Here is a 16,906-nt window from a genome sequence, read left to right as displayed (position 1 = left end):
TCACTCTTCAGGACTGGACATTTCAGTGATTGTACTACACAGTATAAGAATAATAAAGCATATCACAAATAACAGTGAAAATTATTCTATTATTAATTGTACACTCTTATATCAGCTCGTTTCATCAGTTGTTTGTCTAACATTGTTTATTTGTAATATTTGCACGTAACCGTTCAGTTACAATATGCTGTTCCTCAATATTTAGACTGACACAAGTACATTCACTTAGATGAGTGTGCAATTTGTATTACAGATAAGCTGCTCATCTAAAAAAGTGTGATATTTACACTTTGAGCATAAACCCTTCAGGCGGATAATTGCTGTTAGGGTTACAGCATAATGAAGAAAAAATGGAGGAAATAACTCTTTAATATGCATATGCATATTCCCCAAAATTTAATGGGAAGTTTCACTACTTTCCTAACTAACTATCCCTGACTTTTCAGCTGGCATCAAAGACCAGCTGCAAATATTCAACATTTATGCAAATGGATGTCTTATATGTTTACTTATATGTTGTATATATGTCATATGAAATAATAGTGCATTTAATAACAAGTTCAAACATGGACTCAAGTGAAAGAAATGTGAGAAAATTCATTAAATATGCTCTAAAATTGATCTGCAACTACTCAGACAGCTCTTATACTATATTGACTGTCTCTGGGATTGTTTCAACATGCTGCAGCCCCACAAAAGCTGATAAGAAAAGAGGTAAGCACACTGACAAAAACTCAGAGAAGATGGTTTGCCACAGATGTGGTCCAACAGTTTCTACTGACTGATTGTGAATTATGGTTCCAAAGAGCTTTGTGGCAATGCTCTGTGAGATTCTGGGATAAAGCCAATCAGCTGTTTGACTGTGACAACATACGAACTATGCTCTTAATGGGCTGTTTTCTGATGCGACAGATCCATTTTTCACAATACAGCACACAGTATAGACATTTTGTCTTCCAGTGCATGGTTGTATCTAGAATCTAATCAAAGAAAATGCAGCTCATTTCTTCCATGACTAGTTTTAGCGTAAAGTTCAGAGGTGATTCAAATGCAGACACAAGAAAACAGGATGGAGACAAAGCTGGCATTAATTAATGTAATCAATTCTACACACCAAAAGGCACTGTAGAGTGAGCACCATACTCAAAATGAAGTCTAACTAATAACTTGGAAGGATCAAAAAGGAAAACAAAGCCTTGGTGAGTCACACAGAGACAGAACCACTGGGGCGGAAGGGAAACAGACAAGTCTGCAACTGACAAAGGATGCACAGGGCTAAATACACAGAGAGCTAATTGAACGCAGGTGAAATTAATGAGTGTGGACAGAGGATCACAAATGAGGCAAAAATCAACAGAAAACGCAGAAAGTTATCAAAATCAAACAAGAAGTCATTGCAAAGAAACCTTAAGAGAGACAAAGGGAACCAAAGACAGCAGTCATGGGGGGAAAGGAATGAAAATTATCCCAAAGAAAATCCTGGGACAGGTTATCACTGCCCTGCTGTCATTAGTTTATAAGCTGTATGACAGTCTTAAAAGCTTCTTCTCAAACAACACGTCTGTCTCAAACCTACAGCTGAACATGGAGTGGTGTGTGATCAGTCCAAATAATGCACTAAATAGGTTTAAAATATCAGGGAGATATTAATATCCCAAACATTTTCTTGGCCGGTGCCTTCATTTTGCAGTGGCTCCGCTTGGACTACACTCAGCGACAACAACTGGCAGACTTAACTCGGTGTTCCCTTTAGGTTTCCCACTGCTCTAAACCTTAATACAGGATGCCACACAAGTAGCAGAGAGTTACCGATACAGTAGTGGATGCACTGCTGTTTTATTAGATTATGAATGCTTTAGATTAAGAAAAGCGAAGATAATTCCAAAAAAAAAATCGAACAAATGGCAAATTCTCTGCAGTCCAATAAATGTAATAATCATGCAAAACAAAAATCCTCAGACCCACATGCATAATAACATGAAATGGGACTGAAGACATTAACTGGGCATGTTTATTGATTACAATTACGTCCACATTTAGATAAGCTTAAATTGTATAATATTGGAGGTGGTTATTAGTGGGTGGAATAGCCATTGCACCGAAAACGATTTTAAATACGACCAATTCAAGCTATCGTGAAAGCAACAGAATTATCCTGCTACATCTTCTGTCATGCATTCGATAGAAACCCTGGAAATCACTATTCTCTCTCCCTCTCTACCCCTTTTGTTGTCCGTGCTTATGTGAAAGATATTTACTTGGATTTACCCGGCGGCTACTTCTTAAAAAACATTATTAGAAAATATGTTCCCTTTAAAATTGGTGTGAAAAACAATAGATTTTGGAACACTTGAAAAAAGATAACTTATCTACAACCAGCCCATATTTTCGTGATGAAAGAAGTTGTTAAACTTACCCCACACTCCGTAAGCGAATGCCACAGCTATATAAAATTGCATCGTGGCGCTTTGGTTTTTTCTTTTTTCTTTTGCTGAATATCGCGCGGTTGAAGTAGTAAGAGAACAACGCAATGGTCGTCTACTCGTGCAAACTGGGAATCTGTGCGTAAAAATGTCACCAAAAGTTTGCCCTTGCGTTCCTGTTACGTAATAAACGCGTGGACCGAGGTACTGTCAAACGCGTGCGGTGCAGATGCAGCTAGAGAAGAACCCGTTGCCACTTCGCAAAGTCGACTAGGTCTGCAGCCATCTCCACTAGCAGAGGGGTCTAAAGAATCAGTTGCCATCTTCTGACGCACAAGCCGCAGCAGTACAGGTGCAGCGCGCAGAGGGCGCTCGCAGGAGAAAAGGGGGTGGGGGTGCAGTCTGGGTCTCTGAATAGGAGGAACAGCTAAAGTCCAAAAGCAATAATCAGTTTCGCTGATCAAATTTGTAATCAGTAGGTGTTTGTACTGAGCGCTAAACTTTAATTGTGCAGCACAGCACCCTGCAGAGTCTACAAAAGCCTCAATGACAATTCATGTGTTAGTAGGATCAGAGGAGTGTATGTGAGATCACTGAAAAAAAACGTCTGAGTGTGGGATAGCGCACACGATTTTCCCCGAATCACCCCCCCCCCCACACACACACACACACATCAAACATTTTCCTGTATTATAGAAATAAAAAAAAATAAAAAAAGTTGGTATGTTTGGACCAGGAGAGAGAATTAGAATTTGTTTTGTCTCTAACCGGCAATTAGAGACAAAACAAATATCTGAAATATCAGATTTAATTATTAGCTTTAACGCCGTTCGTCACACAATAACAGCAACTCATCAGCTTGCTTGTAAGTTGAAGTATACTTTTAGTAGTGCTTGTTAAAGCCAGTGTAAAAGATGTACAAGATATTATATGTAGGGTAGATTTACATATTAATGTCTGTGTGTTTTAACAAGTCAATATAAATTATGTATGAATGAATAAGAACCTGTGAATATTATCACTGCAGGCTGCATTTTGTCTTTCACCGCATGCTTCACTCTTTTGCTTTAAAAGGTAGTGACTTGCTGTTCCGATTCATTCTCACTTTAGTGTTATTTCAAGACACAGCTGCTATTTTCATCTAATAAACTCCCCAATGAACCAACTGTATGCTGCTTGCCTGGTGCCTGATGGCAAACAGACACTCGTGAATGTAACGGATCAGCTGTTAAAGAGTCTTAGTTTTATGCATTTTGTGAGACCAAAGCCTGAGCTAAAAGAAATCCTGGACTTACTTGTAGTCAGAAGTCATCATGGGCATGACTGTAATGGTAATTTTGGGCTTACTTTTTACTGACTTTTCTAATAATTATTCCATGTACCAGTAACTGCTTTTTTACTGGTTTCTTTGTTCTTCGGAATGATTGCACAGTGTACATCTTCAGTGGCTTAAAAAAACGGATTGGAACAAGGGTTGGGTGCACCGGTTTTAATTTATTTTGCATTTTCTTTCATGCAAACAGGGTCAAAATACAAGCTAATATAGATTTAAAAAAAAAAGAATTTCTTTTTCCTTTTGCTGAATATCACAGAGTTGAAGTTGCCCCTGTGGGCAGTCGCCCCTGTGGGGTCCTTCAAAACTCGCGTCCTCTACCAGAGGCCTGTCAACTTGAGGTTCTGGTGCATTATGTTAGCTGTTCCTAGGACTCCGCTCTTCTAGACGGAGATCTCCAATGTTGTTCCTGAGATCCACTGGAGTCACTCGCCTAGCTTGGGAGTCACTGCATCTAGTGCTCCGATTACCACTGGGACCACTGTTACCTTCATCCTCCACATCTTCTCGAGCTCTTCTCTGAGCCCTTGGAACTTCACAAGCTTCTCGTGTTTCTTCTTCCTGTTGTTGCTGTCATTTGGTATCGCTACGCCTATCACTACAGCCATCTTCTTCTGTTCTTCTGCCACCACTTTGTGCAGTTGGTTATCCACCACTAATTTGTCCATCTGTATCTGGAGCTCCCCCAGGATCTTAGTTCAGCCATTCTCCACCACCCCATCTCCTATTTTGACCTCTGGACCTCCAGGCCATATTCGGCACAGATTTTTCTGTATGCTGGCCACTTGGTTAAGGCGTGCTAGATGTTAGGCCTGCTAGCATCTTGCACCCTGCTGTTATGTGCTGGATTGCCCCAGGGACATCTGTACACAGCCTGCACCTGGGGTCTTGCCTGGTGTGATAGATCCGAGCCTCGATGGATCGTCTGCTCAGAGCTTGTTCCTGTGCTGACTCTGTGCTATCTATTTTTCTTTTGTCCATTCACTGGAAGGACTTCTGGATGTCAGCCACTTCCTTTGTCTGCTGGTGGTACATACTGTGCCGTGGCCTGTCTTTCCATGATGGTTGCTCCTTTTCCTCCTCTTTCTTGGGTTTCTGCTGTCTGAGGTGAGCACATGGTTGTTTGGAGCCTCCTTTGTATGGGAGCTGTCACTTCTGGGGATCCTTGGGGATCAGGACAGTCCAGCCTTCAGTTAGCCATTCCGGGTGTCCCTCATCAAATAGCAGCTGGTTCATCTGTGCTGCCAGATGCTCGCCAAATGCATTTAGCCAGTAGGTGTGAGCCATGTCAGGGCCTGGTGACAATTCTTCATACTGGAGACACTTTGTTGGATGTCTACTGCTGTGATGGTTACTGGGTCCTGTTCAGTAAGGTTGCTGTGGTCTGTTCTTAGATCAACTATGAAGCCACTGAGCATTACCTTTGAGTTGTGTCCTTCTCCCATATGCTCTTCTAGTGTTGCTCAATCTCCAGCCATGGTGGCGTTATACTCATATTATTCTCCTGCCACTCAGAGTACACCTTGGATGGGTCGGTGGATGGGTCTCCAAGGCCCTAACCCTAACAGCTCATATAGTGCCGAATCACAACAATAGTTGCCTCAAGGCAGGACTGTCCAGCCTTCAGTGTAGGGTCTCTATATTGTAAGAGACCCTACAAAGACCCTTCAATAAAACAAAGAAAACAGAGACCCCCCCAAATTATATCACCCCTTATGCAGTCTGGCAGCAGTGAGAAGGAAAAACTCCCTTTAAACAGGAAGAAAGCTCTAGCAGAACCAGGCTCAGGGAGGAGTGGACAGCTGGCGCGGCTGTTTGGGGGTGAGTAGATGAAGACAGGACTGAAACAGGCTTCAAAACTGACACTTTCAAGCTTGACTGAAATTTGTAGTTTTCCACATGAACAAGCCAATAAAAAAAATTTGAGAAAGATTTTATGGTCAGAAGAGACAATTGAGCTACTTGGCCACAATAATAAGGTGTATGCTTGGTTGAGTTTTTCTAACCTAAGAACACTGCACACACTGTCAAGTATGTGGTGGTAGCATCATGGTCTGGGGCTGCTTTGGTGCCAGTGGTGCTGTCACTGATTTACACAAAGTGGATAGAATAATGAAGAAGGAATACCTCCAAGTTTTTCAACTTCACCTGAAATCAACAGCTAGGTAGTTGAAATGTGGACATATTTGGGTGTTGCAACAAGACAATTATCAAAACTGCTTTATCTGAATGGACAAGACAAGGTTAACCTTGTGCTTCTAGAATGGCCTTCTAGCCAAAGTCCTGACCTCAACCCTATTGAAAATTTGTGGACAGCGCTTAAAATCTGGGTCCATGCCAGGAAACCAACCAATATAAATAAATCTACCAATTCTACCAGAAGGACTAGTCAAATATACAGCCAGAATCATATCCAAAGCTTGTTGACCTACCTGTGGTCAAGGTGTAACTTGCTAATTTAACCAAATATCAGTGGGTATTTATATATAAACCTGAGCCTACATATATACATTTGAACTGTGTGGATTAGAGAAACTTTCAAAATCAAACTTGTGCACTTCATTTATTTGTTTAAATCATTAAAGAGCTACGCAGCACAGTCATTACACACTGGCAAAAAGAAAGTTCAAATACATCTTTAAAAGCCCCAAATTATCATGACATTCAAGTCCATGATGAGTGCATGACCGCAATGGTATACTTCACACAACCAGAAACATGACTCAAAATAGGTGATATTGTTGCACTGTGTTTGTTAGAAGCATTGTTGCTGTCCCTAAGTTGTTAAATAAACCTATTATAGTTACTTTAATTGATCCAAAGGCTGACATTGATTGTTACATCTCTACTCAGAAACATAATTAAAAAGAAAGGCAGCACCATTCACGATTAAGCAATCATTGCTGCTGTTTGGGGGAAAAAAAGACAGAAGAAGCCACCTACCAACTCTAACCAGCCCTGACCTCAGTAAGAAGTCTTCATCAAACAGGAAAAATAAAGAATAAACAATATTTGCTATGGTGTACTGGAATTGCTGAGCATTACTGTACTTCTAAAAACAGGAAGGTGAATTCTTTTAAAGGTTTTTTTTTTAAAATTGAGGTTGTTAACCTCCTAGGACCTGTCGTCCACATATGTGGACATCCCATTTTGGGTTATTTAGACCAAAATACTCAATTTTGCTCTACATGGGCCTGATATCCACTTACGAGGACATTATACTGCTGCTGTTCTATCAAAACTTTAAACGAATATCCTCATATGTGGCTCTTATTGTTCTTAAAAACAAAAATAAGGTAAAAAAAATCTGGTAATTCTTGGTTTTTACATTCATCGGGCCCCAATATGCCCAGAAATCAAAGAGAAATTAAAAATGCATGTCGTGGAAGAGTTTGGGTCTTAGGAGGTTAAAGAAAATACCACAACACTTAGCATTGACAGCATTAAATATCTTTGTTTTTAACCGTGTTGTGGTTTCTAACAAGCCTCAGACTGTCAGATCAGATACAAACAAGCGCTGTGGGTGCTTGGCAAGCTGCAGCATTATGTAATATTTTGGCAGTCAATGAATTACTTACATTACACCACTGACGGCTTCCTCAAGGAACTCATCTTCATATCTTTTCGCTGTTCTTTGAAAAGGAAATTGCATATTTATTTTTATGCTTTGCTAGTATGCAAATTTCCCCTTAGTTGCTTTTTGTGGGTGCATGATAAGCCCTGATTTTACATATTTAGATTTAGGGGGATTAAGGGAGGCATGTATACTTTCTCACAGATGGGAAGTCACTATTTCCCACTTAGTGTTAACTTAATTAGAATTAATTTTAGACTTGAAGAGCAGTGTTTTAGCAACCCAGGGAAGTTTCTATTCTATTATCAAACCTGAATTCTAGCATGTTCATAGCTGATGTAATGCGCTTGATTTTAATTACAGGTATAAAGAAAAAGCATTAGAACAGGTTGTGGACCTGTGCTATCATGTATTGATTTGGTGGAATGTTTATAAAAAATAGACACTGTGTCAATTTTAAAGAGGTAAAGGTCGGATAGATATCTGAAAATCACCATGACATTTTAAATCAGAATGCTGTTCGTTTGATAGTGCATTAAAAACTGAAACCTCAGTTCTTTAAAACGCTCTACAGTGTGACTTTCCTTTATTGTAAAAGTTAATTAATATATATAAATATATGTTAAATATATATAAATATATGGAAAATATTAATATGATTCCATAATATGTATAAAATGAGTTTGGACCCTAATGCCTATTAAAAGATAAATAGTTATTATAGAGCACAAGTACTGTATCACAAAAATGACCTTAAAACTTTATCTGTGAAACTTGAATGCCTTTTTTCACCGAGAAGATTTCTGGCACACTGAAATTGTCATTCTTGCTATGAAAGAAATTACTGAAGTTGTTATCTTCTACAGAACAAAGAAGTGTTTATCAGGCTGAAAATTGAATTACTAATTTCAATGAGAAGGAAGAGATCATTTTCAAAACCCAGCGGGCTGATTAGATAAAGCTGTGTGGTGTCAGTATAGCTAATAAATGATAGATGCCATGTTATTCTTTTTCCTGGATAAACACTGAAGTATGAAAGAAATCCAGTGACACATAAAAAATGTGAGATTTAAAATAATTTTAAGAGCTGAGCGAGCAGCAGCTTTGTTTTGTGTTAGAGGTTGGCCTTATGTGACCTGCACTTTGCGGCGCTTGTTGGTATTAGCGTTGTCTCTTCTTTCCAATTCTGTTGTTAATTCTTGTCATGAATATTACTCACACTAAAACTGTCATCACAAGATAGCAAGGTTGTCTGAATATACTTATTAATTTGTTTGGTAGAACTTGGGAGAAGAAGCTATTAAAAATCCCCAAAACAAAACAAATCAACTAAAGTATTGAACTTTAAATGAAAGCATTTTTTTGTGTATATTTACTTAAGTTCCTTGTCTTTTGTTATCTTTGTTTAAACTGTAGTACTCCCTGCTCTTGGAAATTCAGAAACAGTAGTAGCTTAGAGTTTCTCCATTTTACAGCATAAACATGCAGTATCCAGTTTTGGTATACAGAAGAAACACATGCAGTACGACACTAACACAGTCATAAAAGGAGTTGTGCTGCAGCTCTGGCTCTTTTGTCAGGACAGCTGTTTATGTAAACTGAAATACTTTATCTCTCACCACATTCAACCATGATGTGGTCAAGACTACTATCAGTCTATAAGTATGAGTGTTCTTGATGAGTTAAAGAACCAGCCAAGAAAGTGATGAAAAAATTATATCTATTGTTATAATGACAGACACTAAAGCAGGTTCATACAAAAATAACTTATTTACCCCTTCATAACAAACATGCAATGGCTTTCTTTTCATAATTTTACACCATAAAACAGGACCTCTTAAACATGTGTGTGGTGGTCCCTTTTGCGGAATTTTTCATGCTGTTATCTGCTACAGAAAATGGACTACTTTGTGGTTAGTCATCGCATCTAGGAAGTCTGAGTTTGTCATGAAGAGTATTGTGAGGAGGGCCCAAATGCAGGACATAAAGAAACATGGCATAAAATAATTACTTGACTACCAAAAAAACCCCACCAAACAAAACATGGTGCTATCAACATGGTATCTTATGCTAAACACAGAGAAAAGCTGGGAGGCTGTTATGTTTTGTGTTTCAAATGTTGTGTTATAGGCGAAATATAGATTCTCTGCTGGGGGACTATGTTTTCTGTGCAACCTATTTACCATACCTTACTAAACCAACTGAATTAAGCACAAACTAAGTGCAGAAAATATAGTTATGTTGTCATAATTGGTTCTAACCTATTGTTAAGTCTTTTTTACAGTGCTAGAACTGCAGCTACCAGAACACTCACCAAGAATATCTATTTTATCTTTTTGCAGCATTAATATCAGAATTTTAGCATCAACATCATCATCATCACTACGTGGTAACATCTCTGATTAGATTAGATTAGATTGCACTCACAGGGATCATTTTGTGTGCAAGAATTTAAATGACATGTGAAATGCCCCTTTTTAACAGTGGTTAAAAAAGAAAGTTGATAATAACCTTTGGGTATATCCAAGCCAGTTATGACACAGAAAGCTGTATTGAACTTATTTTGTGGTATACACTTCCCAGGAGTCCAAAAAAGCAAGTGAATCATATGAAAACACAAGGACTAGTTAATGGACAAAGGCTCCTCTACAGGGAAAAGAAAAATATGATCAAAGAGAAGCCCGAGGCATGTATAAATGGGGGGTTTAATAGGATAGTGAAGACAGGTGGCGAAGGATGTATGGGTATGAAAAGGATTACAGAAGTGACAACAATCAGGACAATCATAATATGGCAAGTAAAACTAACACATGGCACGAAGGCAAACCATCCTTCAAAGTAAACTGTAATAAATCAAAAGACAATATCTAAAATAGGAGACAAGCAGGTTTTCACTGAACATGACAATGTGACAAAGGAAAGAACAATGCAGGAAACAGTAAAGGAACTAAACACAAACTGAAACTACATAGAAATCAAGAGTTTAGAACTTAAACTAAAAAAAACTTGAACCTCTTGAATGACCAAGCTTCTCACCCTATGTCTGAGGGAAAGCCCAGCCACACTTAGAAGAAAACAGATTTCTGGTGCTTGAATCCGCAAGCTTGCAACCATAGGTGAGGGTAGGAACAAATACTGACCGTCAATTCAACATCTTCACTTTCATGCTTGGCTTTCTCTGCACCACAACAGATCAGTATGACATCCCTGTCAGAACTAGAAACAAAACACAAGAACAAAAATCCATCTTAACAAGCATCAAACTTTCCTAATAACTAGATTATAAATAAATCAAACTCAAACTACTAAAAGAACAATGGAAGCATTAACCAGAACATAGTTTTGCAAAACAATTACAGCTTGTTAGAACAATTAGAAATCAAAGACACCACAATCCCACAAGTTATTAAACTTGGTTTTGAGAATAACAAAAAAAACCCCCAAATCAAGGCAAGAATCTAAGACATCAAAGATGCAATTAATATAATAGAATCTGAAAAACACCTCAAGAGAGCAAGGTTTCTATTACACAACTGGCTTTGTTAGTCATTTAACACATTTAAAGGCTTTATGTTTTCTCATAATATCATAATAATAGTAACAAACACAGGTCCTTAACCACAACATACTCACATTTACTCAAAAAAACAAAAACACAATCTACATTATGGCCAAAGAAAAAAACTTACTGTAGTCTTCTGCTGAAATTAGACTTGACATGGCTCCAGCTGGCTGCCACATCTAATAATTTGATCAGTGATAACTGGCTGAAAATCATCACCAGTATTGATCAAGACCTGCTGCAGCTCAGTTATATTCACATTTTCTAGATGGGTTTGTATGGATCAATATTGTCATAAATATTGCCACAGTCGATTGGAGACCTGTCATGTAAAAATACAGACATCTGCAATAAATTGAGAAATAAAACATTAGATTGAATGAATTGGGACACAGTTAGTTGAACTGGATCAGCCTCATGAATTACTAAACCAAACTGTCCACATTTAATCTGAAAGTACATTCAATCAGAACAGCACTTCCTGACAGCAGGTTTAAGAAAGGTATGTTTTTTTTTTTTGTTTTTTTATGTGACCTCGTATTTATATACCATTTCACTTGTTTTTATGTGGCAGGCTACAGAAAGAATCACCCCTCTGGGTTATTAATGATGGAAGAATATGAGTCAAACTGCAGGGGAGTAAATGACTCCACTGCAAATTATTTCGCAACCGTGAAAGCCAAATTGCCCTATTTAGGCAAATTAACTGGACATATTGAACACTCCAAATTGCACATCCAAATCATCATTGGGCTGTGGATGTCATATGTACATGTTTATGATGATGCAATAACAGTTTACATTTGACAGCATTGGTATCTTATTGACTACATTGTTTACATAGGCTGAATGCCTCTCATTATAGTTTCTGTTAAATAACTAAAACACTTACTCACCAATGAACTAATGATCAAGACCTGCAGTAGATAACAGTTAAACCCAAAGAACTCCACTGATGTATACTGATGGTGCATTTGTCATGCAGCAAGAGTTGTACTGGAGCCTGTGAGTGTGAAACATTTGAATCACTGCAGTTTATCTACTGTCAGATTGCAGCTCTGAATAAGCTTTCACACTTGTAAGAGTTATCACAAGAATTAACAATATCTATCTATCTATCTATCTATCTGGGGTGCAATGATACTCGTATCGATATTGAACCGTTCGATACAGTGCTTTCGGTTCAGTACGCATATGTATCGAACAATACAAAATTTTAAATGTATTTTATCAATTTCTCTTCTGACGATGCTGTCTGTGTTGAGCGCTCAGTGGATCTGCGTTTGACTACTCTGCCTAGGCTGCACTGTTGAGCGCAGATCCACTGAGCGCAGCGCAAGCTAGCAAGACAGAAGCTAAGCTCGTTGCAACATGGCAAATTGAACCTCCCCCACCCTCATTCAGATCTGGCCTTTGGAACTATTTTGGTCTTCATGTGAAGTATGACCCTGAAGGTAAGCGCATCATGGACAAAAGTAAAACAGTGTGTCGGATGCATTGCTCAATTGCATGGTGGGAACTACTGCATTAGAGCAGTTTACTCGTTAACGTGTTGACGCCGTCCAACCCCACGCACGGGCGATCCGCGGTAGCTCGTTAACGGAGATTTACCGTGTTGTGGTGTTAACGTTATTTCAGATTAACGCTGACAGCACTAGTGGGAACACAACGAATATGACTGCACATTTACACCGACATCAGCCTAGTACAAAGACAAGTGGAAGCAGACAAAAACAACAAGCACGCATGCTACAAACTTTACCCGAGTCATTTAGACAGCCGTTAGCACATGATTCTCCTTATGGGGACCTGATATGTTTAATATGCTGCTGAGAGTATACCCCAGAAGAAGCGGATAGTATAGCTTTTATTTTGGAAAGAGCCATTTCTCTGTAATAAACTCTCTTTTCCAAAGATGAGTGATTCCTCAATCAGATAGATTTATTTTTTTATTACTTTGTTGTTTCAGCAACATTAAATTTAAAAACTGTACTTTTGAGTTAAAATATATATTTATAATTTTAATAAATGACAAATTAAAAAAGCATGAAAATTTTTTTGTACCGTGACACCAAAGTATCGAACCGAACCGTGAATTTTGTGTATCGTTGCACCCCTACTATCTATCTATCTATCTGAGCTGACCAAGAAATAACTAATTATATCAGTTTGCTGATATTTTTTTGTACCGTGAGAAACTAAGGATTCAGAAAGAGATGAAAGTGAATGAAGTAAAGATATATTAGCATAATAAACTAGCTTTAGAGAATTGGAGAATGACCTATCTTGCAGAGTATATGACACTCTTATATGATTATACCCCCTCTTGCTAACTCAAAGTCCTTATTAAGAGGGTAAATGGCTAATGGTAGCTTTGCTAAAAATATTTTACTTTATGATTATATTTAGCTAAGATGTTGCCTTTTGTTGTTTTTGTTTAGACAGCAGTACATTTCTTGGAAACCATTGAAATTTAGAAACAGTCATATTTCATATTTAAAAATATTTATAACTTATCAACAAGAGACATAATAGTAACAGTGCACTTAAAAGCATTGTGTTACAGCTTCAGCCCACTTTTCTGCATAGGAATTAATCTTAAGTGAACACAAGGACACTGACTGTGCCCTTAAAATGCCACTTTTTACAATTTTAGGAACCCAAATTATAAAACCAGAAATCATTAACGTCTCTTATTTGATAGTAGGACAATAAGACATCAGACCAATTTAGTTGCTGGAGCATATTGCAGCTGTCATTGGGCAAGGAGTGGGTTACAACAAGCAGTCCATCACAGGACATTTTCTACATTTCATAATGTCATAATTTACACTTTAAAAAAAAAAAATTGCTGTTTTATCAGTGTGCCCGATGTGTGAGCGATGTGTACTTTAATCACTTGTAAGAGAACAGAAGTGATACTCTTAAATATATAAAAAACTGGCATACCTGCTTTTGAAGACGTTGCAAGATTCACAGAGATAAGTCATAAGTATTCCACACATGCAAGTGTGTACTCTTCTACTTTCTACCTAATATTCAACAGGGAGTCTTTGATGTGCAAAATTCTCTTTTTTAAGTTTTCCTATCACCTTCTTCGCAGAGTCTTTCTTTCTCTGTCTCTTGCTGTTCTCCGTTATTGTTATCTTTGACCACACGTTTCCATCTGTCTTACTGAGAGTCAGATAGAATAATCTTGTTGAGTAGTTTTTGTTATGTAAGACGCTTGAAAAAACAGTAGAAAGCAATGAGGTGCAGAGAGAAAATACATGCGATGGGGAAAACAGCACAACCTTCACCTTCAGTATTATACTGTGGCATTGGCACATGTTACTTATTTATTAACTTACTAGTTTATAATTATTATTTTAACATCAGCTCCAAGTGCGTTCTTTTGCATTCAACTGGAAAGATGTTCAGTGAAAAATGGTTATTGGCTGTGTAATGTTCACTGTTTTCTTCCCACTGGATCATCATTATTAATACAAACTAAACATAAGTAAGTCTTAGACTTTGAAAATGTGTTAAAATATTGTAATATTTTTGATATTTTGACATTTTTAATGCCAAAAAGAAATTCACACAGTTTCTCAACTTTCTCTCTAAGCTATTCAATAATTTCAAAGCAAAGACATCAATATAACACTTTGCATGAGTCCGGAGACAAGACTAACTGCCATCTTCTTATTTTTCATTGGGTTTTTTCCCATCTACATCAAAAATGGGAAATAATACACTTTGCAAAAGCCTAGGTTTGAATAAGTGACCATTCATTGGAGATTTTATTGTTTGTTACATAAACATTCCTGAGATTGAAGGCAGCTATGTTTGCAGAAGAAAAAATCTCATTATGCTAAATCTCAATCACTAAAGTTTAGTTTCACAAAATGTTACATTAAATGAAAAAAAAAATACTATTAAAATTCATGAGGGTGAAATGGGACTTGGAGACAAACACAGTCACATCAAGAGCATTCATAACATTTTTAAAAGTAATTTAAAATGTCTTCATAGGAGAAGCCTGTATGCAGTGACAGATTGCTGATACACTTGGGTTGGTATGCTCAAAAATATGAAACAAAACGTTTGAATGAAAAACAGAGAAAAAAAAAGATGGTGAGTGTGAAAAAAACAGCAGGGTGCCATGAAGTCATCCTTCAAATATAAGATGGAGACTGAAGCTCATGTGGCTCAGCCATTCCCCGCTGAAGTGTCCTTGAAAGAAGAAACTGTCAGACTGGAGATTTGATGTTGACACCAAGTACAGGTAGTCATAGGTCTTATTCAGGGAATGTCAAAATATCAAACAAATTCTGTGCAACAAGCAACAAGTGTTTTATAATCGGTGCATGTTGCATTTTAACAACTTCGTCACTAGTTTTTTGTTTTGTTTTTAATTTTACACTTAAAGAAATCTCATTGAGCCAGCAATAGAATTTTAAGTCCCAAAAGAACCTTAGGCAATGGATATGAAGGACTTTATCCTTCAAATCAAAAACCTATATTAAATCATTTGGCTTTCAATAGCACATCGCAGTCTTATCCAGCTTTTTCACAGCTTTTCTCTGTGGTGTGATCTAAACTATCCCCGTGTGAGACACAATATTACAGTAAACTAAAGAAAACCACAATGAAATATGCAAAGGACAATGAACTGGAACAAAAAAGCTGAACCACTGTAAATGTGAATAAAAACAGAATACAATGATTGGCAAATTTCAAAACACAGTCAAATACAGAAAACATCAAACTGGTATTTTATTATTTCCTTTATGGGGTCATCTAGAATTTGATGATCGCAACATGCCTAAAAAAAGGTTGGAGCAACATATCAGTTACATGACATGTTGTTATGGAGGTATAGAAAAAGCCCTTTAGAGAGGCAAAAATTCTCAGAAGTAAAGATGGCTCTGATATTTTGTATATTAATTCATCAATATACAGAACACCATGTCTACATTCTTATTGGGAACAATTTCAGAATAATGTTCCTCAATATAAAACTACTTACTGAATATCTCATTATCTACAATGTATAATATTATTGAAAGATTCAAAGGACAAGGTTGAAAATCAATATGACCATGATCTTTGGGTCCTCAAAGATTGCGCTGCATTACAAAAGATGTTATCGAAATCCCAACCTACCACCTACAAATATTCTGTCATGCAAAGAAGTCATGTGTGGAAATGATTGTATAGGAATTTCTTTTACTTATGTATTAATCACATTATTTTATTGTATAATGCCTTGGTGCCACTGGAGTTTAATATGTCTGACACTCATACAGTAAGACAAATGGTGGGGGTGTAGTAAGGAAGTTGGGGGGAGCAGACACTCCACAGGAAGAGTCTTTTGTCTCTTCGAGGACTCTGGGAGGTAGCAAGGAAGTGTGAACCTTAAGGTCTGAAACAGCTGTGTACTGCTTTTTTTTTCTGAAGAAGGTATTTAACTGAGAGCCATGCTAGGCTCAGTGGGACTCTGCTGACCCTGCCCCGCGGTCAGTGTTGGGGAGTAACGGAATACATGTACCGCCGTTACGTATTTAAAATACAAAATATGAGTAACTGTATTCCGTTACAGTTACCGTTTAAAAGGGTGGTATTCAGAATACAGTTACTTTGTTGAAATAAATGGATTACACTGCGGTACTTTCCTGTTTCATTTTGTCGCGGGTCAGGACTGTTTGGGTTTTGTTTGACAGCTACGTTCTGTTGTTCCAGGCGGCAGCGTTACGGTTGCCATGGTTACAGGGCGACGCTCTCTCTCTCTGCGACTGTGTGTTTCCTGGGTGAGAGAGCGCCTTTTCGTTGTTGTGCTAAGCTAACAGGCAGAATGCTACAAGCATAGCTCTAAAGAATGTAGCATCATGGCCAGTGTAGTCCGTGTTGCAGAGAGAATGGACTGCCATACACATTATGGGTCTGTGAGCGCGAGGAGGGAGAGAGAAAAAGGGGAGTGGAAAGGTAGGAGTTGTCATCGAGGAAAAACGGGAGCTGGAAGCATGTAAATA

The 16,906-nt window shown here is 37.8% G+C and overlaps 1 protein-coding gene across 1 annotated transcript in view; it reads right to left on the bottom strand.

The window, feature by feature from the left end:
• The window catches only part of rxfp1 (relaxin family peptide receptor 1), an 87,686-nt gene extending 84,772 nt beyond the window's left edge, over positions 1–2,914 (bottom strand). The window contains 1 exon segment of the mRNA XM_082506114.1: positions 2,417–2,914. Coding sequence (XP_082362240.1) covers positions 2,417–2,459 — 43 coding nt within the window. The 5' untranslated portion in view covers positions 2,460–2,914.
• Positions 2,915–16,906: the final 13,992 nt, after the last annotated feature.

The sequence above is a fragment of the Aulonocara stuartgranti genome (genome assembly GCF_965226115.1).
Source record: "Aulonocara stuartgranti genome assembly, chromosome: 2".
NCBI lineage: Eukaryota > Metazoa > Chordata > Actinopteri > Cichliformes > Cichlidae > Aulonocara > Aulonocara stuartgranti.
Note: the sequence above shows the minus strand (reverse complement) of the source record. Positions and strands in the feature narration are given on the sequence as shown.